We start from the raw sequence: 27,777 nt of genomic DNA, 5'->3' as shown, positions 1-27,777 counted from the left end.
CTTAGAACAACAGAGCTCCCACCCGGCTGTCATTTACTATAGGCCAGGCAAGAAAGTTGTTAATGGTAAAACAAGTGGAAGGTTGACTGCAGGCCAGCCTGATTTTGTAGGAGTCAGCTGTATTTAAGCCCCCCTCTAGCCTCCATTTCCTGTTGATGTTTCTTTCATGTAGGGGCGTTCCTTTCTGTTAGAGGCATTTCCATTTTGCTGTGACACCCATTCGCATCATTTCCGGAGCAACTGCCGACATCTCTTCCAGTTTCTGTGGGGACGTGCGGCTGTTGAAAAGTTTTCTCTTCTCCCTGTTTAGTTCAATCTCAGGTATCAATTGGGGGCCACCTGCTCATTTACTGGGTTTGAAACTGCAGGTCCGGTTTGGGGGGGATTGCTCGTGTCCATTCTCCATACCACTAGGGAAATCAAGAGAAACCTCTCTACAAACCTGTTGGTTACCCCTTGGTCATTTTGAGGGGAGGGAGGGCCTGCTTGTCTGGGAGGGAGGGGAGGGATGTATGGACCTTTGTTCTCGTGGTAAGGGGATGAGGAAAAGGGGGAGGAGTGGAGTGTCATTACTGATGTAAAAAAAAAAAAAAAAGAAAAAAAAGAGGGGTGAGTGCAGGTTGTTGGAACACTTGTGTGAATTGAGTCATTTTATCTGCTGCGCATCCCTCTGTTAAACTAGCTGATAGATTCTGTTCAGCACGTGTTCCCAGTCGTGTACCTTACCATAATTTACAGATATCACTTTTCACTCTTTTTCTCTTTACCCCCTAGGAGCTGGTTGGTGGGTGTGTATATGTGATCAGTCAAATCCTTGCTTAATTTTTTTCCAGTGATTGAAGTATTCCCCAATCTCGAATGCCTTACGGTTTTGCTTACAATGTCGCATTTCACATTGTTTTCTCATTACCCCTAGGAAATGGTTGGAGGATGTGCGATTAGTCGGTCTGTGTTTCAGTTTATCAGTAAACTCAGTAAGTACCCATAGTATCCCCAGTCTCGGGTACTTTACCATTTTTTACGATGCGATGTGGGTCAGGGCTGACTTTTGCCTTTTTTCTGGAATATCGCATTTTCTTTTTACCCTCAGGAGCTGGTTGGAGTGTGTGTGTGTGTGATAGGTCAAATCTGCTTTTCAGTTATCATCAGCAGGTTCCAGGACCCCCTTGGTTCCAAGCCTCGGGCCTTTAGCTTAGGTAGAAGCACAAGTTCTCCTTCCTTTCCCCGGCTCTCTTCATTCCTGGGAATATAAATATTTTTTTTTTATAGTAAATAAATAATATTTCAGACGGGGAAGACGTTAATTTGGCATCCCACTTAATTGCCACTACGATGTAGCTGACAAGTCGTACGGTTGCACTGACATTCTGTGGTTGTAAAGTTCAGGGGCCACAGGCCCAACTGTAAGCTTTCCATACCTGAGTGTATCTGGCCCTGACTCAGACTCTCGGGTCAAGTTAAATTCTGCGCCTCTTTCTGACTTGCGTATGTGGGATGAGTTCCTTCAACACTGGAATGGGTTTGCCATGTTCATCCTTGCAGAGTCGGTTTTTCTCCTTAGGTTTTGAGTGATGCAGCAGCCACTAAAGGCTATTTCTTCGCACTCACTTGCAGCTGGGCCATGGCCAGATGAGATCTAGGATGTTCCAGGTATCAGTTTTATCTGAGATGTATAGTATAGTACATATATTACAGTGTCGACAGCGCAGGCTTGGGGGTCGCTTTTTGATAGATGAGACAGTGATTTTTCTCCACGGATAATTAGGCTACCTCAGAATTGTTTTACAAAGCAGATCCAGGTCTTTACATATTATGTCTTTCGTACGTAGGCTGATTTGGCTGTCCCTTCAGTTTCCATTTCCACATTTACTGTAGGTTCCACATGGTGTAGAGCATACAGCAGTGGATGCTCTGTCTAGTTTGGACTACTCTCTATTTTCCGACAGGTCCCAGACTCAGACACCTGTGTCCCCACTTTTCTCGCTGCTAACAGTGGACTAGATTCCAACTGGGCCAGAACAGTAATTTTATCAACCAGTCATTTTCAGTGATGTCAGGTGGGCTTGTGACACGGCCTGGAATACCTTCCAGGCTCTCTAGTCCGGGTATTCCAGGTGTGTTTGCCACAACTTCCATATCTACTTGCGTTCATTGCTTTCTGTCACTCATAGCTCAAGCTATCCACAGTACTAAAAAGACATATCTAGTAGGTGTTCAGCATTGTTGCCTTGCAGGACCATATTGAGCCTTCAATTTATGCAGCACATCCCATCCAGGCAATTTTTAAGGAGATTCAGAAGTGTAGCCCCCCTACCACGGTCAGCAGACTCCCCATTACAGGGCATATTTTCCGGGGCATGTCCATTTTACTCTCCAGGGCCCCTTTTTCAGGCTGCTGCCCAGATTGGTCCTCTAGGTGGCCATGTATCTGGCTTTCCATGGTTTCCTCAGGCCAGGTAGGTTTATATGTACTGGACGAGATTCCACATACTCTTGATCTACCAGTTAGGTACACTGATCATTCCTGGTTGCATCTGGACACTTGCAAGACGCAGCAGACAGAATGTTAGAGTTTTAGAGACCAGCGATGCTCATGGTGAATTACTGAGGACAAACTCAGGAATAGTGCACTTTTACCTTTCCTTAGTACTCCCTTCTCCATGGCACAGTTCATGAGACATTGCCACGTCCTGGTGTCAAACCTAGGTAGGTCCCCAAAGCTTATTCCGGCCATTCTTTCAGGGTAGGGGAGGTTTCCGCAGTTTCTCACCAAGGGGTCTCAGTTCACGTAATTAAGAAGTTGGGTAGGTAGAATTCAGCATGCTTCCCCATATATCCTGGGTTCCACATGTGGAGATGTCATGGGCATTTCATGCATTTGGCTGATTTATGTTGCATACGGGACTTCTGTTTTGTTGGCTCATCCTGCTGTCTTTATTTTTGCCTCTTTTAGGCATACTGACCACGTGACTATGGCACACCCCAGGTCACTTCCTGTTTTTCCCTTCATACCTTTCCTTATACGGTCTACTAAAGACTCAGAGTACAAGTGGAAGGCTGACCGCAGGTCAGCCTGATTTTGTAGGAGGAGTCGGGCTGTATTTAAACCCGCCCTCTAGCCTCCATTTCCTGTCGACATTTCTTTCGTGTCCCATCATCCCTTTCCCTTTTTCTTTCCATTTCTCTTTTACTTATACTTGGGTATGGCTGTTTTAGGCATACTGACCACGTGACTATGGCACACCCAGGTCACTTTGTGTTTTTCCCTTCATACCTTTCCTTATACGGTTTACTAGAGACTCTGAGTGAATCAATTATTCCAACAACATTTTTAGGTATAACACATACCAACAAGTAAAATTAAACATGCATCTCAAGTGCACAACAAGGGCAGCCAGAAGCGAGGCATCCTCCTGGGGCAGACACTGGGACAAAGTGATGGACCCCTAACACAACCAAACCCTGCCCTATCTCAGGCTAATGGCAAGATTTCTTAAAGAAATAACCGTAGTTATTATATACTGTATCATACAGCAGTAACCTACATTAAAATGTCTTGCTCCTGCCATTACCTACCATATATGTCTAAATCCACTATATCCATTATTCAGGCGCCATAATTATGGCACCCAGGTCTTCCTCATCATTAAGGAACTTACATAAAAATACTGCTGCAATTAACGTCTGGAAAATAGATGTAGAAAGTGTATAAAAATAGGTAGTTCTGGTCCCTTTTATAAACATTTAAGCCCAAAGGTACATGTATACCATAATATTTTAAATAGTTTTAATTGACTTGTTTGCCATGAGAATTATTTTAAAGCATTAAAGGACCAGTGCATCTAAAATAATGTAGTTTGTGTTAAGATCAACATATTTGTTTTTCTCATACAAGCATTTACTTTGGTGTACTTACATTTATTCCCTGATGAGCCATACATTTGTAGCATACCATAGCAAGGGTTAAATGCTCATTTGGGTAGGAGGTGTGACACAGATGAAAATTATTTCTGGTTTCTGCATACTTTCTTCCCAGTGGACATCCAACTCTCCTCCCGTTACTCCAGGGTGTCAAGGACGCACTCTCTGATGGTGCAGCATCATGTCAGCCTGGGCGCCATCTCTAATCTAAGTGATCACATGGCCGCTGATTGCTCAGTTCCTGGTCTGCTCAGAGTGGTTACTGTCAGTCACTGCTTTCTGCTCTGCCCCTTCAGCTCTCATTGGAGTGCCAGGCTGTGGAGGGGGGAAGTGGCTGGCACAGGCTCTCAGCAGTGTGCTAAGGGACTGAGCCAGCTAACAGTCAGGCATCTGGGAGAATCCTGTGATTACTATTGGGATCTGTCCAGAGCCTGGAGTGGCTCCATGATGTCAGCCAACAGAGGACTTTAGCCCATTGTCAGCTGACTCTGGGACACAAGAGAGCACAAGTAAGTGCATTGCTTTGGCCCTCAAGAGAAGTATGGCCAAAAAATCCTTGGCCATACTTCTCTTTGAATGGACAATTAACAACTACCCTTGCTATCTAGCTGGAAAAAGAGGAATTAAATTGTTTTTAAAGTGACATCTTTGAAATCCAAATATCCTCTATATTTTCTGTCCACATTAAAGTAAAGTTCCAGCCATTTCTGTGTTTAGTAAAAGTCAGCAGCTGCAAAAAGTGTAGCTGCTGACTTTTAACACTCACCTGTCCAACAGTCTAGTCCAACGGTCCACCTGTCCAATGGTCCCAGAAGATTGGAGGGAGGGGCCGCCTGGGCAGCCCTAGCAGAAGTGGGAGCTGGATACCTATCAAAACTAGGTCAGGATTCCTTAAGTTGCACTTTTGGGTGGAACTCCGCTTTAAGTGCAGTGTGACTTTTTTTTAAATGACATGGCTAAGTACCTTTTTTGCACAGTGCTGTTCTGCGGTCGTGTGGTATGAGAGTGTCTGAGATTCCCTTCTGACGTATGTAAGATATGTCATGAGAAGAGGAATCTGTGCTCTTGATTGGCGCTGTGCCAATCACATGTTAAAAAAAAGGGGGGAGGAGCAGCAGCAGTGGAATAGTAATCATTACATGATTAAGCACAAGATGTATGTGTGGAACACACCTAGGTGTCTGTTTGCTGGTGTCCCTGGTGTTATTACAGCGATTCAATAAAGGCAATTGGAACCTCTGGATGTGCAGCCTTTTCTTCTTATCTCCCTTTGCACTGGGAGTGCACTGCACAGGCTCCCAAAACAAAGACCGGGGTTTAGCCAAGAGCCCCAGGTCCTGATCGTTAGTACGGGAACTCCAGATTCCAGGTCATCTGATCGCTATGGTAGCATTTGATTGGCTACCACAGTGATCAGCCACTGTTAAGCCTGCCCCTGGTTTTCTCTCTCAGTGAATGGAGAGGAGAGCAGAAATGGAGAAACGTTTGTGTAAAAAAGAAATAATAAAAAAATAAAGAAAAAACACCTAGATCAAGGTTTGATCCAGGTTAGTGCCAGGGTTAGTGTTTGGGTCACGTAAGGGTCAAAGGTCAAGATCAGGATCAGTATATTTTGGACAGGATTTTTTTTTCTTATTTAACCACTTCAGCCCCGGAAGGATTTACCCCCTTCCTGACCAGAGCACTTTTTCGCTTTAACTGAGAATTACGCGGTCGCGCGACATGGTTCCCAAACAAAATCAGCGTCCTTTTTTTCCCCACAAATAGAGAGTTATTTTGGTAGTATTTGAACACCCCTGTGGTTTTTATTTTTTGTGCTATAAACAAAAACATAGCGACAATTTTGAAAAAAGCACATTATTTTTACTTTTTGCTAGAATAAATATCCCCAAAAACATATAAAAAAAAAATTTCTTTCCTCAGTTTAGGCTGATACGCATTCTTTTACATATTTTTGGTAAAAACAATCACAATAAGTGTTTATTTATTGGTTTGCGCAAAAGTTATAGCGTTTACAAAATAGGGGATAGTTTTATGAAATTTTTATTAATAATTATTTTTTTACTATAATGGCGGCGATCAGCGTTTTTTATCGTGACAGCGACATTATGACAGACACATTGCACAATTTTAACTAATTTTTGGGACCATTGGCATTAATACAGCGATCGATGCTTTAAAATTGCATTGATTACTGTAAAAATGTCATTGGCAGTGATGGGGTTAACCACTAGCGAGCGGGGAGGGGTTGAGTGTGTCCTAGGGGAGAGTTTCTAACTGGATGGGGGATGGGCTTGTGTGACGTGGACACTGATCGCTGCTCCTGATGACAGGGAGCAGACGATCAGTGTCCTGTCATTAGGCAGAACGTGGAGATGCTGTTTACTGTATCCCCGGGGTGATCGAGTCCACGGGTCCCACGGGCACGATCACAGAGCTCGCAGCAAGCGGGAATTTCAAAGTAACGTACGGGTACATTACTTTGCCCAGCCATGCCATTTTGCCAATGTATATATGCCAACGTCGGTCGGCAAGTGGTTATATTAGCAATAGCATCAGTGTGTTTTAGGTAGAACAAAAAAGAAACAAAATGTGCACTATTGCTTCTGGGCTGTACTACAGGTACAAACAACAAATAACATATGTGGTATCGCTGCGATCGTCAGAAGCAGGAGAATTTATTTTGGGCTGTTCTTTGGTAGGTTATGGTAGTAACAAGAAATATACAGCTACATTTAAAAAATGTTTTTTTTTGTTTTACTATTTTGGGGCAGTTTTCCTTTAACCACTTGCTTACTGGGCACTTAAACCCCCCTCAGTCCCAGACCAATTTTCAGCTTTCAGTGCTGATGCACTTTGAATGACAATTGCGCGGGCATACAACACTGTACCCAAATAAAATTTTTATCATTTTTTTTCCCCACAAATAGAGCTTTCTTTTGGTGGTATTTAATTACAGCTGGGAGTTTTATTTTTTGCTAAACAAACAAAAAAAGATGCAAAAAATAAATAAATCATGTTTAATAGTTTTGCAAACAGGTAATTTTTCTCCTTCATTGAAGTGCGCTGATGAGGCGGCACTGATAGGCTGCACTGGTGGGCACTGATAGGCTGCATTGGTGGGCACTGATAGGCTGCATTGGTGGGCACTGATAGGCTGCACTGGTGGGCACTGATAGGCATAGTTAAGGCGGCACTAATAGGCACAGATAAGGCGGCACAGATGGGCACAGATAAGGCGGCACTGATGGGCAAAGATGGGCACAGATAAGATGGCACGGATGGGTGGCACGGATGGGTGGCACTAAGGGGCACTGATAGGTACCACTGATAGATGGGACTGATGGGCACTGATAGGTGGCACTGATAGGTGGCTCTGATAGGTGGCACTGCTGGGCACTGATGGGCGGCACTGCTGGGCACTGATGGGCACTGGTAGATGACACTGATGGGCACGTATATGTGGCACTGGGGTGCAGCACCTTTGAGGCAGATTGTGGGCACTGCTGGGTGGCACTGTGGGCACTTCTGGGTGGCACTGTGGGCACTGCTGGGTGGCACTGACGGGGGGCACTTATTTTTTTATCATCTTTATTGATGAGGGGGCAGGTGGGCACTGGCAGGGGGCAGGTGGGCACTGGCAGGGCTGGCCGTGATCGGGACTGATGTCCCGATCACGGCCGCCGGTGATCGGCTTTTTTTTTCTCCTCGCGCTGTCAGCGCGAGGAGGAATAATAGCCGATTACTGGCTCCGTTATATCACATGATCAGCTGTCATTGGCTGACAGCTGATCACGTGATAAGGGGTCGGGATCGACCCCTTTCTCTGATCGGTGATCAGGCGAGTCTCATAGACTCGCCGATCACAGAGCGCGCCGCTCGCGCACGGGACTACGTCAATAGACGAAGTCCCGGAAAAGGAGATCCGCACTGTAGCCGTCATTCGGCTATAGCGCGGGTCCCAAGTGGTTAAAAAAAATCAGGAGCTAGCCATAACCATTTACTACCAAATGAAAGCCAAATTTGTCCTGAGAAAAACGAGGTATAATTCACCTAGTTGTGATGATATGCACGGTTTAACAACATGTGTTATTGTTGTAAAATTGTGCTTAGGCATTAGGATTATTTTACCATTAGATGTGAAGGGGTTAATTATAGCTTCTACTAATTATTGTCCATGCAGGGCTGCTGTTTGTAGTGTGTAGATTTTACATGGCAGTTTTCTCTGTCTATAGTACTGCTTGTAGGACAGGATGTTGGACAAGAAACTGGTGCTTACTAGATGGAGAAGACCTTAACTCTCTATGAGGGTTTCTGAGGTTGTTGACGGCACACTGTGTACCATAATCCTTTCAGACAGGCACTCTTCAATCCAGCATCCGAAAATGGAAAGAGTATGGCATAACTGCAAACCTACCAAGACATGGCCGTTCACCTAAACCGGCAGGCTGGGCAAGTAGGGCATTAATAAAAGAAGCCACCAAGGGGCCCTGTTAACTCTGGAGAAGCTGTAGAGATCCACAGCTCAGGTGGGAGAATCTGTCCACAGGACAACTATTAATTGTGCACTCCACAAATCTGGCCTGTATGGAAGAGTGGCATCAAGAAAGCCATTGTTGGAAGAAAGCCATAAGAATTCCCATTTGCAGTTTGCGAGAAGCCATGTGGGGGTCACAACAAACATGTGGAAGAAGGTGCTCTGGTCAGATGAGACCGAAATTGAACTTTTTGGCCTAAAAGCAAAATGCTATGGGTGGTGGAAAACTGACACTGCACATCACCCTGAACACACCATCCCCACTGTGAAACACGGGTGGCAGCAGCATCATGTTCTGGGGATGCAAAAGGCTTGAGACTGGAGGGGGGGGGAGGGGGGGTTCACCTTCCAGCAGGACAAAGACCCTACACATACAGCCAGAGCTACAATGGAATGGTTTAGATCAAAGCATATTCATGTGTTAGAATGGCTCAGTCAAAGTCCAGACTTAAATCCAATTGAAAATTGCTGTTCACAGACTCTCTCCATCCAATCTGACAGAGCTTGAGGTATTTTACAAAGAAAAATGGGCAAAAATGTCACTTTCTAGATGTTCAAAGTTGGTAGAAACATGCCCAAAAAAGACTTGCAGCTGTAATTGCAGCAAAAGGTGGTTCTACAAATTATTGACTCAGGGGGGCTAAATACTAATGCATGTCACACTTTTCACATATTTATTTGAAAAAATAAAATAATGAAAACCATTTATTATTTTCCTTCCACTTCACAATTATGTGCCACTTTGTGTTAGTCTATCACATAAAATCCCAATAAAATACATTTTCTCTTTCGCTCATTGACAGACACAGCCTTCTTTATTCAGAACCATAGGGTTATGTTGCCCCCTACAGGAGTAGGACACTAGGCAGACCAAAGACTTGGCTACACTCACGGGCAGTCCTAGGTGTACACCACCTCTCTGCTACAGGCCTTCAGTTTTTTTCTGCCTAGTCAGGAGTAAGGACCTAGTTCCCTGTTGGGATCTCTTGTCTTGGGCTTAGCGACGGGCTGGACATTCGATCCAGTGGTCTCCCCAGTCTGGCCAGTGAGCGCGTGCAGACCGTAGCTACGAGCTAGGTCAGCCGCTACATAGCCCCACTGGACGGGGGCTGGCCCTGTGAGTCTTGCAAGGTCGCATATGACTGGGCCTCGGCTCGAGATGCAGCGTCCCTCATGGCCGACAGCCCCCTCCCCCCACTTTGGTGGCGAGGAGATTCTGTCTGGAGTGATGCCCGCTTGGTCCTGGTATGTTGAGTAAAGGTCCCGCTTTCCCCTTAGGGTGAATTTTGTGGCGGACGCGGGCCCCTCCCCAGTATAGTCTGTCCTCCGGGTCCCCTCTATCCCTGTTTTCCTAGCCCTGGAGGTCCCTTGGTAACTCCCCTCTTCCCCTCCCCCCTCCATATGAGGTAGTGTGCCTGTGGTGGGTCCTGGGGGAGGGGGTTGAATACTGGTGGGCTGGGGGTGTGCACCGTCTAGGTGTTGGGCTTACCGGGGGGGAGGCACTGGGTCCGGTGCCCAGATCCTATCTCTCTCTCATCCTAGGAGGCTACAGGGTTCTCTACTCATGTAGCATGGCTGGTGGCCATTTTGTCGTAGCCGACGTCCTCTTCACTAGTGCCTGAGAACATCCTATGGCTGGCGGCCATTTTGTCGTTCATTACAGCCGCGATCAGTTTCAAATGACTTTTTTCCTTTAGAAATGTAATTTTGCTGTGGTAATGTTCTAAACACGGGGAAACTGCACCACTTTACAGGCATACTATTGACACCCCCCCCCCCCCCCCCCGGCATGATAATTAAAGGAATATTTTATTTTTATTGTTTCACTTTAAGCATTATTAAAATCACTGCTCTCGAAAAAACAACCTTATTAAAACTTTTTTTTTTTGCATTGATACATGTCCCCTGGAGCAGGACCCGGGTCCCTAAACACTTTTTATGACAATAACTTACATATAAGCCTTTAAAATGAGCACTTTAGATTTTTCATGTTCGTGTCCCATAGACTTTAATGATGTTTGCACGTTTGTCTGAATTTTTTGCCTGTTCGCATGTTCTGGTGCGAACTGAACCGGGGGGTGTTCGGCTTATCCTTATTGAAGAGGTTACAAAATATTTTTCCATCTATGAGCTTAAAAGAAAACTTTAGAGTTAGCTTTAAAGTTGAAATCCAGGCAAGCAGAAAAATGCAAGGATGAACTACAAATATGAGAGCGGTTTTACCTGCCAAAGAATTTGTATTTGTTTCTGTATAGTTCTCTTTTGCAATCATTGAACCTGAAAAAAATAAAAAAACTTGGGTTCCTGTGTCCTAAAATCAGTGGACTCGTAACTGTGAGTGCCAGTCTAAAGAGTTTGTCCCAGCTATATGTGATCAGACAAAAGGAAAAGATCCTGATCGGGAGACAACAAACAGATCTGATGGTCATGCAAGTTAAAGCAGCCTCAAGCCCCATACACACTATCAGATTTTTAGCTGATTTTTGTCCTCAGATTTACAAAACACATATAATATGAGGTCAAACCGTAGAAGTTTCAATTTGTATGCAATCAGTCATGCCCTTGCACTACATGGTTTTGGTAAATCTGAAGACAAAAATCAGCAGAAAATCTGATAGTGTGTATGGGGCTTTAGTCTAGCTCCATCCTGGCCATTCCTCCAATGTGTTTCACCCCACCTCAGGCCTTAGTCATAGAGGTCCATAACTAAGCCCCAGGGGCAGGTGGTGTGGCCAGGACAGAGCTATGCTGACCGTCAGGTCTATTTGGAGGCTGGCAATTGGGATCTTTTACTCTTGTCTGCTTTGCAATCAGACCACACGGTATACAGTTTTCTGTCTGAATCTTCATTAGGGAGATGTCCCCTCATGTCCAACCTTCCTGGGTTTAAGCGTTTTTACCCAACGTTATTAGAATTCCTGCCATTGACCAGAACAATTGCCACATTAACATTTTCTATGCTTACTCACTTGATACATTTAGATACAGTTATTTAAAGCTGAACTCAAGGCAGATGTATAAAATGAAAATCATTGTCCTGATTTTATGGTTACATTTCTTACCTAGAGTTACTGCCAGTAGCAGCACTTCCTGTTGCAGGTTGAGATCGCAAAGCCACTCCTTTTTAATTAGAAGCAGCATTGTCAGCCACTGGGCTGCCCATCTGAGAGACCTGATAGGCAGTCCAAAAGGCAACTGAAGGAGTGCGCACACTGCTAATAAATTCAAGGCAGTGGTTTTGTGTTGTCAGCCTACAACAGGAAGTGCTGTGATATGGATTCAGAAAAAGAAAATGTTTGGTACCGGATCCTTAAAGCAGTAGGTGTTTTTCCCGTCAAATGTGTTTATTATTTTTTAAATATAACAACGATCGACAAACTGAGTACATATAAAGATGGTGGTACAATATTCAAATAGCAATAAACATATTGATTTATGAACAGGATGAGTGCATAACAATGTAAAAATGTAATGAGTAGAGCAGCGAACAAACCAATAAAGTATTACATCAAAAGCGTTAGAAAATTCCATCACAGGGAAAAAGTAAGCTAGTAACTATTGGTTCATATTGCAAGAGCAGTAATAAGGAGATCAATCGAATAGGTATATATTAGAAACAGAAGAGATAATGTGTATATACAGTGGTGTGAAAAAGTGTTTGCCCCCTTCCTCATTTCCTGTTCCTTTGCATGTTTGTCACACTTAAGTGTTTCGGAACATCAAACCAATTTAAACAATAGTCAAGGACAACACAAGTAAACACAAAATGCAATTTGTAAATGAAGGTGTTTATTATTAAAGGTGAAAAAAAATCCAAACCATCATGGCCCTGTGTGAAAAAGTGATTGCCCCCTAAACCTAATAACTGGTTGGGCCACCCTTAGCAGCAACAACTGCAACCAAGCGTTTGCGATAACGTGCAATGAGGCTTTTACAGCGTCCTGGAGGAATTTTGGTCCACTCATCTTTGCAGAATTGTCCTAATTCAGTTACATTAGAGGGTTTTCGAGCATGAATGGCCTTTTTAAGGTCATACCACAACATCTCAATAGGATTCAGGTCAGGACTTTGGCTAGGCCACTCCAAAGTCTTCATTTTGTTTTTCTTCAGCCATTCGGTGGTGGACTTGCTGGTGTGTTTAGGATCATTGTCCTGCTGCAGAACCCAAGTTCGTTTCAGCTTGAGTACACAAACAGATGGTCGGACATTCTCCTTCAGGATCTCTTGGTAGACAGCAGAATTCATAGTTCCTTTTATCACGGCAAGTCTTCCAGGTCCTGAAGCAGCAAAACAGCCCCAGACCATCACACTACCACCACCATATTTTACTGTTGGTATAATGTTCTTTTTATGAAATGCCGTGTTCCTTCTACGCCAGATATACTTGGACACACACCTTCCAAAGAGTTCCACTTTTGTCTCATCGGTCCACAGAATGTTGTCCCAAAAGTCTTGGGGATCATCAAGATGTGTTGTGGAGAAATTGAGACGAGCTTTGATGTTCTTTTTGCTCAGCAGTGGTTTTCTCCTTGGAACTCTGCCATGCAGGCCATTTTTGCCTAGTCTTTTCCTGATGGTGGAGGCATGAACGCTGACCTTAACTGAGGCAAGTGAGGCCTGCAGTTCCTTGGACGTTGTTGTGGGGTCTTTTGTGACCTCTTGGATGAGTCGTCGCTGCGCTCTTGGGGTAATTTTGGGCGGCCGGCCACTCCTGGGAAGGTTCACCACTGTTCCATGTCTTCGCCATTTGTGGATAATGGCTCTCACTGTGGTTCGCTGGATTCCCAAAGCTTTGGAAATGGCTTTATAACCCTTTCCAGACTGATAGATCTCAATTACTTTCTTTCTGAATTGTTCCTGAATTTCTTTGGGTCTCGGCATGATGTGTAGCTTTTAAGGATCTTCTGGTGGACCTTACTGTGTCAAGCAGCTCCTATTTAAGTGATGCCTTGATTGTGAACAGGTGTGGCAATAATCAGGCCTGGGTGTGGCTAGAGAAATTGAACTCAGGTGTGGACAACCACAGTTATAGTATGTTTTAACAAGGGGGGCAATCACTTTTTCACACAGGGCCATGATGGTTTGGATTTTTTTCACCTTTAATAATAAACACCTTCATTTACAAATTGCATTTTGTGTTTACTTGTGTTGTCCTTGACTATTGTTTAAATTGGTTTGATGTTCCGAAACACTTAAGTGTGACAAACATGCAAAGGAACAGGAAATGAGGAAGGGGGCAAACACTTTTTCACACCACTGTAAGTACCACACAATATTAAAAGAAAGGTAGAAAACAAAAAATAGGAAGAGATAGAGAGACGTGGGTAGAAAGAAAGGGGAGAGGGAATGGGGGGGGGGGGGGCTACAAGGTGATGCGATCCCAAATCAATAGAAATGATAGTCAAGGCAAATAGAAGAAAATTACCAAGGCAATAATAGTGTGTCATCAGGTTTCAGGTTTAATAGGACTGTAGCAGGATTGGACTGTATAGGTGTATCAAAGGTTTTGGAGGCTAAGTCAAAAACTGCCTTCCAGAATTTTTGGGCAATTGGGCAATCCCACCATAAATGAAGTTGAGTGCCAGACTCCGGACTGCCGTGAAAACAAGCTCCAGGGTAATCAGAAGCAAATTTCAATATTCTAGAAAAAATACCAACAGGTTAGCACTTTAAAGTTTGTTTCTACAGCAACAACATTAGAAGAAGCAGACTTAGTGGCGGACCACATGCTAGACAAATTCCCATTCAGTAGACATGTGCGGTTCGTTTTGTACGAATCGAAAAATTTGTACGAATTTCCGAAAATTCGCACATTCTGAAGCATCCCAAATACAAATTTCTATGCTTCCGAATTGTATACGAAATACGAAATGTTGTTGACGAATTTTGGATCCAAATTCCATTACGGAAACGTGACTGGTGTTTTGTTGACCAATCAGAGGTTTTCTTCTGCTGCTGAGTGAGGGTTGGGAAAATTACCTTTTTTAATATGGGAGTGGGAGACTGGTACTGGTAGTGGATGGGAGATTCAGAATCAGACAAAAGAAGAATGTTCGTTAATATTGTTTTATTATTGTCATAATAATTCCGATTATTTGTTATGATTAATTAAAAACCAAGGAAGTCAGCACAGCACAGGTATGGTGGGAGCCCCTCATAATTTACACAGCAGGGGTACAGCCCCAGGAGGAAGTCAGCACAGCACAGGGACGGTGGGAGATCCCCTTAATTAGCACAGCAGGGGTACAGCCCCAGGAGGAAGTCAGCACAGCACAGGGACGGTGGGAGATCCTCTTAATGAGCACAGCAGGGGTACAGCCCCAGGAGGAAGTCAGCACAGCGATGGTGGGAGCCCCTCAAAATGAGCATCATGAGTCGACAACTGCCATATTGAGAAAGGTGTTTTTTGCTTTTTTAAATTCATCATAAGGAATGTTCGTAATTGTTATGGAAAGTTTATGAACTTTTGTATTTCCTACGAATCCAAATTGAATTTCAGACACGAATTACGAAATACGAATTAACGGCTAATATGAAATGGAACGAAATGAAACAAAAAAAATGTATTGACGGCGCACATGTCTACTATTCAGAGACATATGAAGGGGGACCAGTGTTAATACTAGCTAAAATTTGCTTATAGAGAAAAGAAAACAAGTCCTGTAGCATGAGGGCCATAAATACATATGTGTTCAAAACGCGACATCTGGGATTGTTGGGAGTTGGAATTGAGATAAGGTTGGAATTTTTTTTTGATTTGCAAATATTGGAACAGTTCCGACTGAGAAAGTCCAAATTTATCACACAAAGTATGAAAAGGACATATGAAGGAGGCAGACACCAAATTATATAAATGGGATAAATTAGCCGTAGTCCATGCTTTGAAAGAATTAGGAGACATCCAGGCAGGATAAAAAGTGGGATTTTTAACAAAAGAAAGGAGAGGTAAATGAGGAGTTTGAAGGCCAAGAGAAGTTTTGAAATTGTTCCAGATGGATAAAGAATGTTTTGTGATAGGATTGCGAATAGAAGTACCACATCAGATTGTCTTACTGTAACTATAACACGTTAGATACTGAAATAGGGTCACAGCCAATAGACTAATTTGTTACCCATAAAGGAATTTCTTTGATTGCATGATATTTTGGTAAATGTGTAAGGTGTGCAGCATGATTGTAAGCAGAAATATTTGGGAGACCTAAACCTCCCCAGCATAGTGGGAGACGGAGAGAGTGGATTTAGAGGTTTGAGGTTTGGTTTTGTTTTACCCCAGATAAAGAAGATAATTATGTGCTGTGCTGTATAAGCTGTAAAAAATTAGATGGAACTGGGATGGGCAAGACTCTAAAAAGATATAAAAACTTGGGCAATATAGCCATCTTTAATTACATTCATTTTGCCTATCAAGGATAGAGGGGTAGAGGACCATTGTGATAATTCAGGAACCTGTTTTAGTAATGGAGGGAAGTTAGCTTAGTACAAGTCAGTTATCTTAGGAGTGAGTTGTATTCCTAGGTATGGAAGTGATGTATTCAAGAGAAGGGAAGTGAATCTTTAGCAAGCTTAAGGTTTGAAGGAAGCAAGGAAATGTTGAGTGCAGTAGATTTTTTATAGTTACCGTAACTGTTAAGCCCAAAATGTGTGCAAAACGGTTTAGGACAGAGAGGAGATTAGGTGCTGTGATATGGGGAGATGACATGAAGAGTAACATGTCATCTGCAAAAAGAGATACTTTATGATGGCATCCAGATAATTCAATACCTTTTTTGGATCAATTGGCCAAGGGTTCAATAAGGAGTGCAAACAGGAGACAGGACATCCTTGATGTGTGCCTCTTCCATTAGGGAAAGGTTCTGTTTTAAACTTTTGAAGAATATATTGTAAGTATGGCCATGAGACAGTGGCAAATGCTTTTCTTATATTGAGCGATAAAAAACACGCAGTTAGACGCCTGGATTTAGGAACATGGGTGAGTGAAGAAGCTCTACGAATATTATCACTTGCTTGGTGCAGGGGATAAACCCAACTTGAGGTCGATCAGAAAGTTTGCCTATTACTTGATTCAAGCGAGTCACAAGTATTTTAGCTAAAAGTTTAATGTCAATATTAACCCCTTCACGCTGACCATATGCAAATATGCAGCTGCAGGCATCACCCCAGTTCCATTTTTTAGAACCAGCGGTTGGCTTCCTAGTGATAACAGCCAATGTGACTAAAAGAGGGGGAGGGGACATCCCTGGCGCCTTCCGTCCCACCGGGAGACCTGAGCGACCAGCCAACATGTCTGTGAGCTGGCCGAAGACCCGAATGAAGCCAGAATTGGCTTAGATCGGGTCTCCTATCTAGTAGCCCAGAAGCAATGTCATGACATCACTTCCGGTTTTACTCGGGTGCCGATGGCGGCAATTAAAAAAAAAAGAGTGAATACTTTTAAGTGCAAAGGAGGGATTTGGGGTCTTATAGACCCCAGATCCCTCCTAAAGAGTACCTGTCATTGACTATCACTGTCACAAGGGATGTTTACATTCCTTGTGACACCAATATAAATGGTCAAAACATTTTTTTTTTTTACAACAGTGTGAAAATAAAAAAACAAAATACAATAAAAAATAAAAATAAATAAAAATTGAAAGAGCCCCGTCTCTTCGTGCTCATGCGCAGAAGCGAACACATACGTAAGTCGCGCCCGCAAATGTAAACAGTGTTCAAACCACATATGTAAGGTATTGCCGTGATCATTAGAGTGAGAGCAAGCATTCTAGCACAGGACCTTCTCTGTATCTCTAAACTGGAAACCTGTAGAAATGTTTAAAGCGTCACCTATGGAAATTTTTAAGCACCATAGCATTCGACGAGTGTGTGCAATTTCAAAGCATGACATGTTAAGTATCTATTTACTCGGTGTAACATCATCTTTCACATTATAGAAAAAAATTTGGCTAAAGACTGCTGTGCAAATATTGTGCGACATAAAATATTGCAACAATCACCATTTTATTCTCTATGGTCTCTGCTAAAAAAAAATATATATATATATATATATATATATATATATATATATATATATCATGATCATGATCATGATCATTGAAATAGACTTAGGCATGAAAGGGTCAAGAAGCGAACTAGGACAGCAATTTGTCTAAGCCCTTGTACACATGGTTGGAGAATCCGTCGGAATGTGTCCTATCGGACCGTGTCGTTGGATAATCCGACTGTGTGTGGTATGCATCGGACTGATTCCGTCTGAATATCCGTCGGACCCAATTTTTCAACATGTTGGAAATATTTCCCGACCAACTGGGCCGATCGGACATACTCCGATCATGTGTAGAGAATTTTGATCGGACCAAGTGCCACACATGCTCAGATCAAATTCCTACATCAAAGCTATTGGCTACTAGCCTGAATGTAGTCCCATCGTAACGAAATTACGTCATCACGTTCTCTGATTTTTTCACCAACTTTGTCCGACCGTGTGTATGCAACAGTTTCGGACAAGATCCGATGGACAAAATCCAACGGGCAAAATCCAACGGATTTGGTTGTGGAAATCTCGGACCATGTGTACAGGGGCTAAGAGGTTGTATTAGATTTAGATTTACGAAGCATGGAAATGATGGCCATTAAGGATTCTGAACGAAAAGCATGTGCCCTCAACAATGTATTGAAGGCCTCAGTTAGGATAGGAAATAATATATCAGAAGATTTCTTTTAGTAGGAAGCAGAAAATCCATCTGGGCCTGGACGTTTATTAAGTTTTAGAGCCTTAATAGTCACCTTAATAGTCGCAATGACTTCTGTTGCAGAGATGGGACACTCGAGTCATTCTCAGTGGGATTGTGAGAGTGTTGGAAGAGTAATTTGTGGGCAATCACCAGCAACATGGTTAAAATTATGGTTGGGCGAATATAATTTAGCAAGATTTGAGCGGAATGTGTGTACAATTTTGACAGGGTTACTTGTGAATAAATCATGGTTTAGTTTGAGTCGCATAGATGTCCTAGTTTTTTGCAGTGAGTGTTCGTGCTAATAGGTCATCTGGTTCTTTGCTTTGAGGTAATAAAGGTGTTTTGATTTACAGATTTATCTGCAGAGTCAATGAGAAACAGGCCATATTCTAAGTTTAGCTTTTGTAGAAGGGGAGGGAGAATTTTGGAATGCATTGTGACACAGATTGAAGTCATTTTCAAATTTTTGGTGACGCTTACGCTCACGTTTGAGATATGATGTTTGCCGGATAAGCGTACCTCGAATTAAGGGTTTATGGGCTTCCCAAAGAGTGAGAGGAATTTGCAGAAGTGTTATTAATGAGATAGTCATTGAGAGCATGTTTAATATCTAAACAATGGGACAGGTGAGTTATGCCGCGTACACACGATCAGAGGAGGAGATTTATCCAAGAAAGAAAAAGAACTTGGTTTGAGTCTCCACATAATATCACTGTACCTAACGTGTGTGAACCAATTACATGAAAAAGATGGGAAAGAAATGATAATGGCTGTTTATTAGGAGCATAATATGACACAATGCTTACAGCAACATCAGAAATGTGCCCAATAAGAGTGAGGTAGCGGCCTTTAGGATCTTTAACCACTTTCAGACCGGACCACTTTTTGCGATTCGCCACTGCGTCGCTTTAACTGACAATTGCGCAGTCGTGCAACGTGGCTCCCAAACAAAATTGACGTCCTTTTTTTCCCCACAAATAGAGCTTTCTTTTGGTGGTATTTGATCACCCCTGCGTTCTTTATTTTTTGCGCTATAAACAAAAAAAGAGTGTCAATTTTGAAAAAAAAACGCATTATTTTTTACATTTTAATAATATATATAATAAATATTCCCCAAAAATGTATAAAAAAAAAACATTTTTTTTCCTCAGTTTCGGGCGATATGTATTCTTCTACATATTTTTGGTAAAAAAAAATCGCAATAAGCGATTATTGATTGGTTTGTGCAAAAGTTATAGCATTTACAAAATAGGGGATAGTTTTATGGCATTTTTATTAATAATTTTTTTTTTTTACTAGTAATGGCGGCGATCAGCGATTTTTATTGTGACTGCGACATTATGGCGGACACATTGGACATTTTTTTACACATTTTTGGGATCATTGTCATTTATACAGCAATCACTGCTTTACAAATGCACTGATTCCTGTGTAAATTACACTGGCAGTGACGGGGTTAACCACTAGGTGGCAGTGTAGGTGTTAAGTGTGTCCTAGGGGCATGTTGCTAACTGTGGGGGGATTGGCTGTGTCGTACACATCACTGATCTCTGTTCCAATCACAGGGAGCAGAGATCAGTGTCACTGTTGCTAGGCAGAACAGGGAGATGCTTGTTTACATTAGCATCTCCCTGTTGTTCCTCCCTGTGAGACAATCGTGGGTATCACCGCGGCGATCGAGTCCACGGGACCGGCGATCGCAATGGCACGGCGGCAAATTTAAAGGGACGTACCTGTAGGCCCATTTGCCTGTCCGTGCCATTCTGCAAACGTAAATGTGTGTGCGCCGGTCGGGAAGTGGTTAATATGGTTTATATTGGTCCATCAGCTTTGCGTGATTTGGTTCGTTCGACTGGTATGGAAGGCTGTAGTTCTTAAAATAAGGATAGCAAAGTGGCATGCAAATCAGTGACAGATTCAGGTATTCCACGTATATGGATATTGGGTACACCGGGCCCTATTTTTGTAATCTTCTAAACGAGATTGGAGGACTATTTTTTCCTCATTGAGGTTTTAAAATTCAACTGCATAAGCCTGGGTGTTATTTTGAAGTTCATCAACCCACAGTTCAAGATTTTCAGTTTGTTGGCCCAGTTCTCTAATTTCCCTAGTCAGATTTGTTTGTTATATGATCTGAGGTCAGTTTAAGGGCTTATTGAGAAGCATTTTTTCAAATTGCCCCAGAACAGAAGAAGAAGCAGGGTCTGTAAAAGATGTTGCCACAGATACTTTAGAGTGCTGAGAAGATTTTTCTGAGTGTGAAGTACCAGGAGGAGGGGATGCAGCTAGTGCCATTCTGACTGAAGCCTCAGGCAGCACTTCTTGATTGTTTTTTGGCTTAATTTTCAGGCGAGAACTCCCAACAACCATTACATTAATTGGCGGGGGTTATTTGCAGACTACGTAACAATATTTACCGGGTGAAACTGGCAGAAACATCCCTTTAGGAGCAGAGCTCTAAGCTGGCATATCTACTCAGTCAGGCTCTGCCCATGCGCCTCCTGTCAGGAGGTGTTTTTAGCCTGGTCCAAATCAGTGTGGAGGAAATTATTAATTGTTGACAGCTCTCCGAATGGTGGTGGCTGAAGTTCAACTCTTTTCTCAAATAAGGTTTCCGTGTGCAAGAAGGAGAGCACCTTCAAATAAAGTCCAGATTTAATTTTATTCAGACTCTTGTTTCATAAAAGGCCAACATGTTTCGGGGATTCAAAGGGTCCCCCTTCAACAGAAACATGTAAGAGTGATGGCAGAAAAAAGTCCAAGTGGTCCGTCTATTCTGCTCCATTTTTCTTTTTTTTTATTTCTAAATATTTTTTGGCAACTTTTTTTATCTGACTAATAGATCCATGTTTGTCTCAAGCATGTTTGAATCCACTTACTGTTGATCAACTCACTACCTCTGCTGGGAGTCTATTCCAAGCATCAGCTACTCCTTTGGTAACATAATATTTTCCAGGAATCACTTCGAACGTTCCCCCTGCTAGTTTGAAGTCATGTACCCGTGTTTTTGATCTTGGCTTCATATTTAAAATACTGCCCTCTTGAACCTTATTCCCCCCCTTGATGAATTTAAAGGTTTCAATCACATCTCCTCTTTCCCTTCTTTCTTACAGACTGTACATATTAAGTTCCAAAAGTCTCCCCTGATATGTTGTAACCCTCAGACCATTTTCGTTGCTCATGTCTATACTCGTTCTATCTTTTCAATCTCTTTGTAAGTTAGGTCTCTAGAACTGGACGGTGTTCTAAATTAGGTATACCTAAAGATCTTTATAGGGGAATCAATCAGGACCTCTTTTCTTCTGCTGTTGACCTCTCTAGTGATGCACCCTACAATTCTATTTGCTTTTCCCTCTGTCTTGCCACACTGTTTGCTCCTTTTGCAATCATCTGAACAGGATTTGATACAGTTGAATGAAGAAGCATGTGCTAGACTGATAACATCCTAGTGAACCTTAGAGGTAATATGATCACTCCAGAAGCCAGTTAAAGTAAAACAACCCATTCAGTTTAAAATTTAAATGAAAGGAAAATTTTGTGCATAGATATAAAAAAATATTTTAAATACCACCCCCCCCCCCCCCTTTTATTTAAAGTGATCATATATCCTCTGTTTTCCATGGCATAAGGGGCTGAGAGGTCTAGGGGAGGAGAAACAGCAGCAGTAAAGTCATACATGTGATCCTGTTACTGACAACTTGCTAGTAAGAGGACTTTGAAATACTGCAGAGAAAATACTCACCATGGAAGGCTCTCTTACTGGCTGTGTGGGTGAAGTTTTACCCACTTACTGACAGAAACCCTGTACTTGTATTTGTAGTTATCTGTGTTTTCTCATACAGCCGCTCTTAAAGCGTTATTACAGCCGCAACATTTTTTTTTCAAATTCAGCAGCTTCAAACACTGTAGCTGCTGACTTTTAATAAGAACTCTTACCTGTCCAGGTAGCCCATTGGATCGGGTGCAGGTGCCGCCATTCCAACTAAGGGAAACCGACAGTGGAGCTGCATGCGCGAGTCGCACAGTGCTTTGTGAATCCCCAGCTTGCCTTCTGGGACACACACAGGTCCCAGAATACAATGGGGGGCTGGCCACAGGAGAGGATGTGACGTCCTTGGCCGTGGCCCAGCTGGATCGGAAGTACTTTTAGTACTTCCAAAAAAAATATTTTAAATATCCAAAAATGAGGAGTGGAGAGGTGGTCTTTCATTACGGACCACCTCTCAAAATTGGGTGGAACTCCGCATTAAAAACCAGTGGCTGTAAGTGGGTATATGTTAGTACTTACGCAAGAATACGCATGCATATGGACATTCTGCATCCAGAGTTGTATGTTCATATGCTTTTGCATGTTTAAGCAAGTACTGATGTATACCCACATACTGTCTTGTATTGAGTTCCAGGCACCCGTGTGCACGAGGCCTAAGTCACCAGCAACAGAATGATATCTTGCTCACATCCAGCACAGGATTGACAAGCAGGTGAGCATTTATCTACCCTGCATAGCCCTGTATAGTGATACTGTCACTGGTGAGGAATTGGCAGTACCAGGGTCACTATTGAGACATGTGAGTGGTATTTAGCTCATAAAGAATATGTACTGCCCCATTTACTTTCTCATTATAAATATAATCTGGAGGAGCACACACTTCCTGAGTTTATGTGAGAAGCTATCATTGTCTTAATTCCCAAACCTAATAAGGATCTTCACTATTGTGAGTCCTAACATCCTATCTCCCTGATTTACATCTTAAAGTCCTCTCCAAAATACGTGCCACTTGATGAAACTCTGGTATCTTGACTGGTTTCATCCCTGGCTGGTCCACCTATAAAAATTTACAGAAGCTGTTTACCAATTAGTAGGTTCCCAGTAGTTCAGATACTCCTAGAGTGCTTATGGACCTAGATACCCATAGAGAAATCAACTCTATTGAATGGCCCTACCTTTTTCAGGTGCTAAAGAAATTTGGTTTTGGTAATACCTTTTTTTCCTGGATAAAAATCCTATATATACTTCCTCAAGCACGTATATGGGTCAATGGCTGCATATCTGATTCCTTTTCTATTTAGAGGGGCACAAGGCCGAGGCGCCCACTGTGATCCCTACTGTTTGCACTCACGATCTAACCTTTAGCAGAGCTTCTCTGAGTTTCCCCCTTAAAGTGGAAGTAAACCCATCGATTTAAACAGTTAAAAAAAAAAAGGCATGCCGGGAATGCTAACTGCACATTGGCTGTGCTCTCAGCTAAACTATTAAACCATCCAATAGCTGGTGTCATAACGAATCACATGTGCAGCACCATAGCAGTTGAAGATTAAACAGAGGCAAAGATGGCAGCTTTCTTGGCTGAAAACGATAGGGAAGTTTACTTCCACTTTAATTAAAAGGATTCTGAATGGCTATCATTATGCAGATGACATGGTAAATATTGTGGCCCTTTTGTACAGTGTCCCTGCTGGTTTATACCTCATTCAGGAATTTGGGCATTATTCCGGGTTTAAGATCAACTGGATGAAGTCTTGTATATATTTCCCATATCTGCCTCTTTAGTTACCTCCATCTTGCCCTTTATGCCGCGTACACACGAGCGGAATGTCCAACAGAAAAAGTCAGACGGAATCTTTTCATCGTATATTTCGATCAGGTGTATGCCTTTTTTCGACAATTGTGATGGACCTAGAAATAGAACATGGACCAAAAACGATGCATGCTCTGAAGAAAGTACGAGACGGAAGCTATTGGCTACTACTGGCTATTGAACTTCCTTTTTCTAGTCCCGTCATACGTGTTGTATGTCACCACATTCTTGATGGTCGGACTTTGGTGTGATCGTGTGTACGCCCTGACAGTATCAGTGGAACTCCGTTGGAAAAACCTTCAGAGTTTATTCTGATGGGAAAACCGATTGTGTGTACGCAGCATTACAGGTTACACATAAATTTAAATACTTCAGCATCGATATCCAGCTCCTGCTGGCAAAGCATTTTGATAATAATGTTTTACTGTGTATCTCGTCCTTTCGCACTAAAATTGCCCAAAATCACTATTGAGACATGGGTCTTTCTTTACATTTTGGGACTAGTGCCTCATTCCGCAATGACTTCACAGAGCATAAATGATGCTTTCCAGTGTGTAAAGATGAGACCGACTTTGTAGAAGCTCTTGGAGGCCTTCCTCATGTTCCTGGCTGTTGAGTCCAGCTGCTGAGCTCTGCAATGAAATGTGAATCTGTACATTATCTGTGCAATCGCTGGGAAGGTGGATGTAATGTTCATTTCAGAGCAGACTGCTTACTTCAAGCACTGCAGGTTGATTATTGCATTTCTTCTGCAAAGATGTATATTTAAAAAAAAAAAAAAAATGGAAATATTCACATTTAAGTTACGTTTCCCAGATGTCATCAGGATTAATGCAAATAGCTCAAGTCTCCCCAGCTTGTCTAAATCCCTTTCCTATTCTTTTCCATCCAAGCATGGCGTAATCGCTACTGAAGATGAAGAATATTTTATTGAACCTTTAGACAACATAACAGAAAACTCCAATCACTTTAGCTTGGAAAGGGGCCACCCTCATGTCATTTACAGAAAGTCTGCCATCCATCAGAGACATTCAAGTAGCAAAGGACACTGCGGTGTGAAAGGTAAGAGAAGTGTAATGGAGCAAACATCTTCTTTACTAATAAAGTATAAGGCTTTACATTTTTCATTTGGTGAAGATGCAGTGTGGTCCATTTTATATGCGTTACTATTTATCCCTATGAAAGGTGAGTCTTGCTGATAAAAATAGCAAAGATTAGGGATGAGTAAAATGAAGAGTTTGAATATGATTTCAATTTTTGTGAAATCTAGACAAAATTGTACCATTTGAGTCAGTGGGGAAGGTCAAATTAAAATGGGTGGTGGTTATGGGTAGAGTAGGCCTTAAATGGTTCCTGAGGGTTACAGAAGCTCCTCTTAAAGTGAAACTTCAATCTCTCAATCAACATTGACTGTTTTTAATCTTGCTAGCATTAGTAAATAGGAAAGTATATCATACTTGTTTCAAACTTTTTTTTTCACATTTCTTCAGTTACTCTCTGGTTTTCTTGTTCAAATATTTTATTGAGAAAACGTATGAGTAAAAAGCACAAGTATACAGGTGCAAGTACAGCTAGCACCAATTGCCAACTAGGTAAGTACATTACGAATGGAGCATGGGGATACCCATGCAGGCTCAAGAAACAATTAGTATTTAGCATGAGAGAACAATTCCCAATAAGGTATATTTAAGTAAGGTAACAATTCATACATAAATCACGTGTAGGTAAGGAGAGGAATACACCGAGGAATAGTGTCATGGGGATATAAGCATGTAAGGGTCATCCAACAGGTGCCCAGCAGTTTGGCGCACCCCCTAGAAGGGAGTGCCAAAAAATCCAGGAGTTCTGGGAGACTGTACTCAGCCAGAAAGGGCTGTCTGAAGGCAAAGCTAGGAAAGGATAGAGGCAAAAGTGGTGTAATGGAGCAGCATGAAAGAAGATGAGAAAGAGAGAAAAATGTTGAAGGGTTGAAAGAAGCTATGGGCAGATTGTTTCCAGGAAGAAAGTTATTTTAATCTACAGAAATCTGCAGCTTTAATTGGTATCATACATAGTAATCCTGCTGTGAAGGCTGTTGTTAAGGTACTGTCTGTTATAGGAGGACAGCGTTCTGGATTTTCCTCCCAATTGATCTTCTGTGTTGTCACACTGTTGCATGCTTTCCCAATGAACACTACAAGGGGCAAATTGCACAGGCATGGTCTACTTTTGTTGCCATCAGTAAAGCCTCTTGCACACTTGAGCTAAAAAATTCCTGTTTTACGGGTGTTTGATATTTTTTTTTTCTGCCTCTTAACGCCCCTCCATGTTAGCCTATTGGTCTGTGCACACATAGGCATTTACAGGAGTTCAGAGGCTGAAAAATGATCAGTCACTTGTGTATTAAAGAAAGGACAGTTTAGACAGCAAAAGATGACAAAACGCTCCTAAATGCAGACAAACACATCTAACGGCACCTAAGTGCTAGATATGTTTAGTGCTTGAATGTTTTTTCATTTTAATGGCCAGAATAAATGAATATTCTTGCCAATGAAATAAAGAAAAATGCCCCTAAACGTGCATAAACACAGTTGCAAAAAAGTGGCTTAGGTGAGTTTTTGAAGCTGCTTTTCTCCTGCTGGGAGAAAAGCATTTCTAAAAGCCCCAGTATGTACGAAGCCTTAAGCCCCATACAGACAATCAGAAATTCTGCCAGCAAAAGTCAGGTATGAACTTTTGGTCAGAAATTACGACCATATGTATGCTCCATTGGACTTTTGCTGGCAGAATTCCAGCTAGCAAAAGATTGAAAGCAGGTTCTCTATTTTTCGGTCGTAAAAAGTTCAGATTTGAAATTTTGATCGTCTTTACAAATTCCGATGCGCAAAAAATTCCTGTGCATGCGCGAACCGCCACAACTCCAGCGCCGGTTCCCGCAGTGCTCCTCCCCCACAAGCAGTTCACACTGCCTTATGTGAACCGCTGCTGGTGTCATTAATAAAGTTTAGTTCAGAGATTGCAGTGTGAACTGTGAACTCGCACAAGAATCGGGTCGCATAGGTGAGAACACCCATGTGATCCGATTCTAGTGCGGGGGAAAAACAAGTCCCTGCACTATTTTCTGTGCGAATCCAATGCAAGTTAAGCCATACAACTGTATGGCTGAACTCACATTGCTCAGAGATTGCATGTGATCGGCTAGTGTGAACTCAGGCTCAAAATGAAAAACAAAACAAAAAAAACATGGTGATTGCCTATGATATATGCTTTAGCAAATAAAATAGTATCCAGTTAGGGTTCCATTTGACTTTAATTTGACTTCAAAAGCAAAGTGGTAGGCACATGGACACCTTTGCATGGGAGACCATATTTAGTTTATGTCATTTAATATTTGATTTTCCCTTAGATGTCACTGGAAACCATAAACCCTGGTGGTTAAATCATACATTTACTACCCCTACGGTGCCATCGGATAATGACACAGAAAATGGTCCTCGCCGGCAGAGGAGATCGGTTAGTGTCGAACGGTTCGTGGAGACACTTGTGGTGGCTGACAAAATGATGGTGGGATACCATGGACGAAAGGATATTGAACACTACATATTGAGCGTAATGAATATTGTAAGTTTGACCCCTTTATCCATCACTGGTCCATTGCTAGCGCCCAAGTCTGTACTGCCATATTTGTGATAGCCTGAGCTATCAGTACTGAATAGAAAATTTGTCTGGAAAGTGTTACATGGCTGAATGATGCTAATCGTGACACATGTATGGGAACCGAGATTGATTCATGAAAAGTGGTGAGTGCAAAATCTAGCAAAGATGTGCATAGAATCCAATCGGTTTCCAGATTTTATTTTCAAAGCTTAATTGAACAAGCTGAAATTAGAAGCTGATTGGCTACCATGCACAGGTGCACCAAATTCTGAGTGGTCTAGTTTTAGTAAATCTCCCCCATATGCGGGGTGGGCGACATTGCAGGCTCGCTGGACAGGTAAGTTTCCTTATTAGAAGTCAGCAGCTACAGTGT

The 27,777-nt window shown here is 42.4% G+C and overlaps 1 protein-coding gene across 1 annotated transcript in view; it reads left to right on the top strand.

Annotated features, from left to right (window-relative positions):
* The window catches only part of ADAMTS6 (ADAM metallopeptidase with thrombospondin type 1 motif 6), a 441,127-nt gene that overhangs the window by 77,256 nt on the left and 336,094 nt on the right, over positions 1–27,777 (top strand). The window contains exons 4-5 of the mRNA XM_077462633.1: positions 24,662–24,830; positions 27,154–27,368. Of these exons, the coding sequence (XP_077318759.1) occupies positions 24,662–24,830; positions 27,154–27,368 (384 nt within the window). The remainder of the gene's footprint in view (positions 1–24,661; positions 24,831–27,153; positions 27,369–27,777) is intronic.

Source organism: Lithobates pipiens, unplaced genomic scaffold, assembly GCF_037356315.1.
Source record: "Lithobates pipiens isolate NorthernLeopardFrog02 unplaced genomic scaffold, aLitPip1_a1.2 Scaffold_3, whole genome shotgun sequence".
NCBI classification, from domain to species: Eukaryota; Metazoa; Chordata; class Amphibia; order Anura; family Ranidae; genus Lithobates; species Lithobates pipiens.
This window is presented reverse-complemented; position numbering and strand designations above follow the sequence as displayed.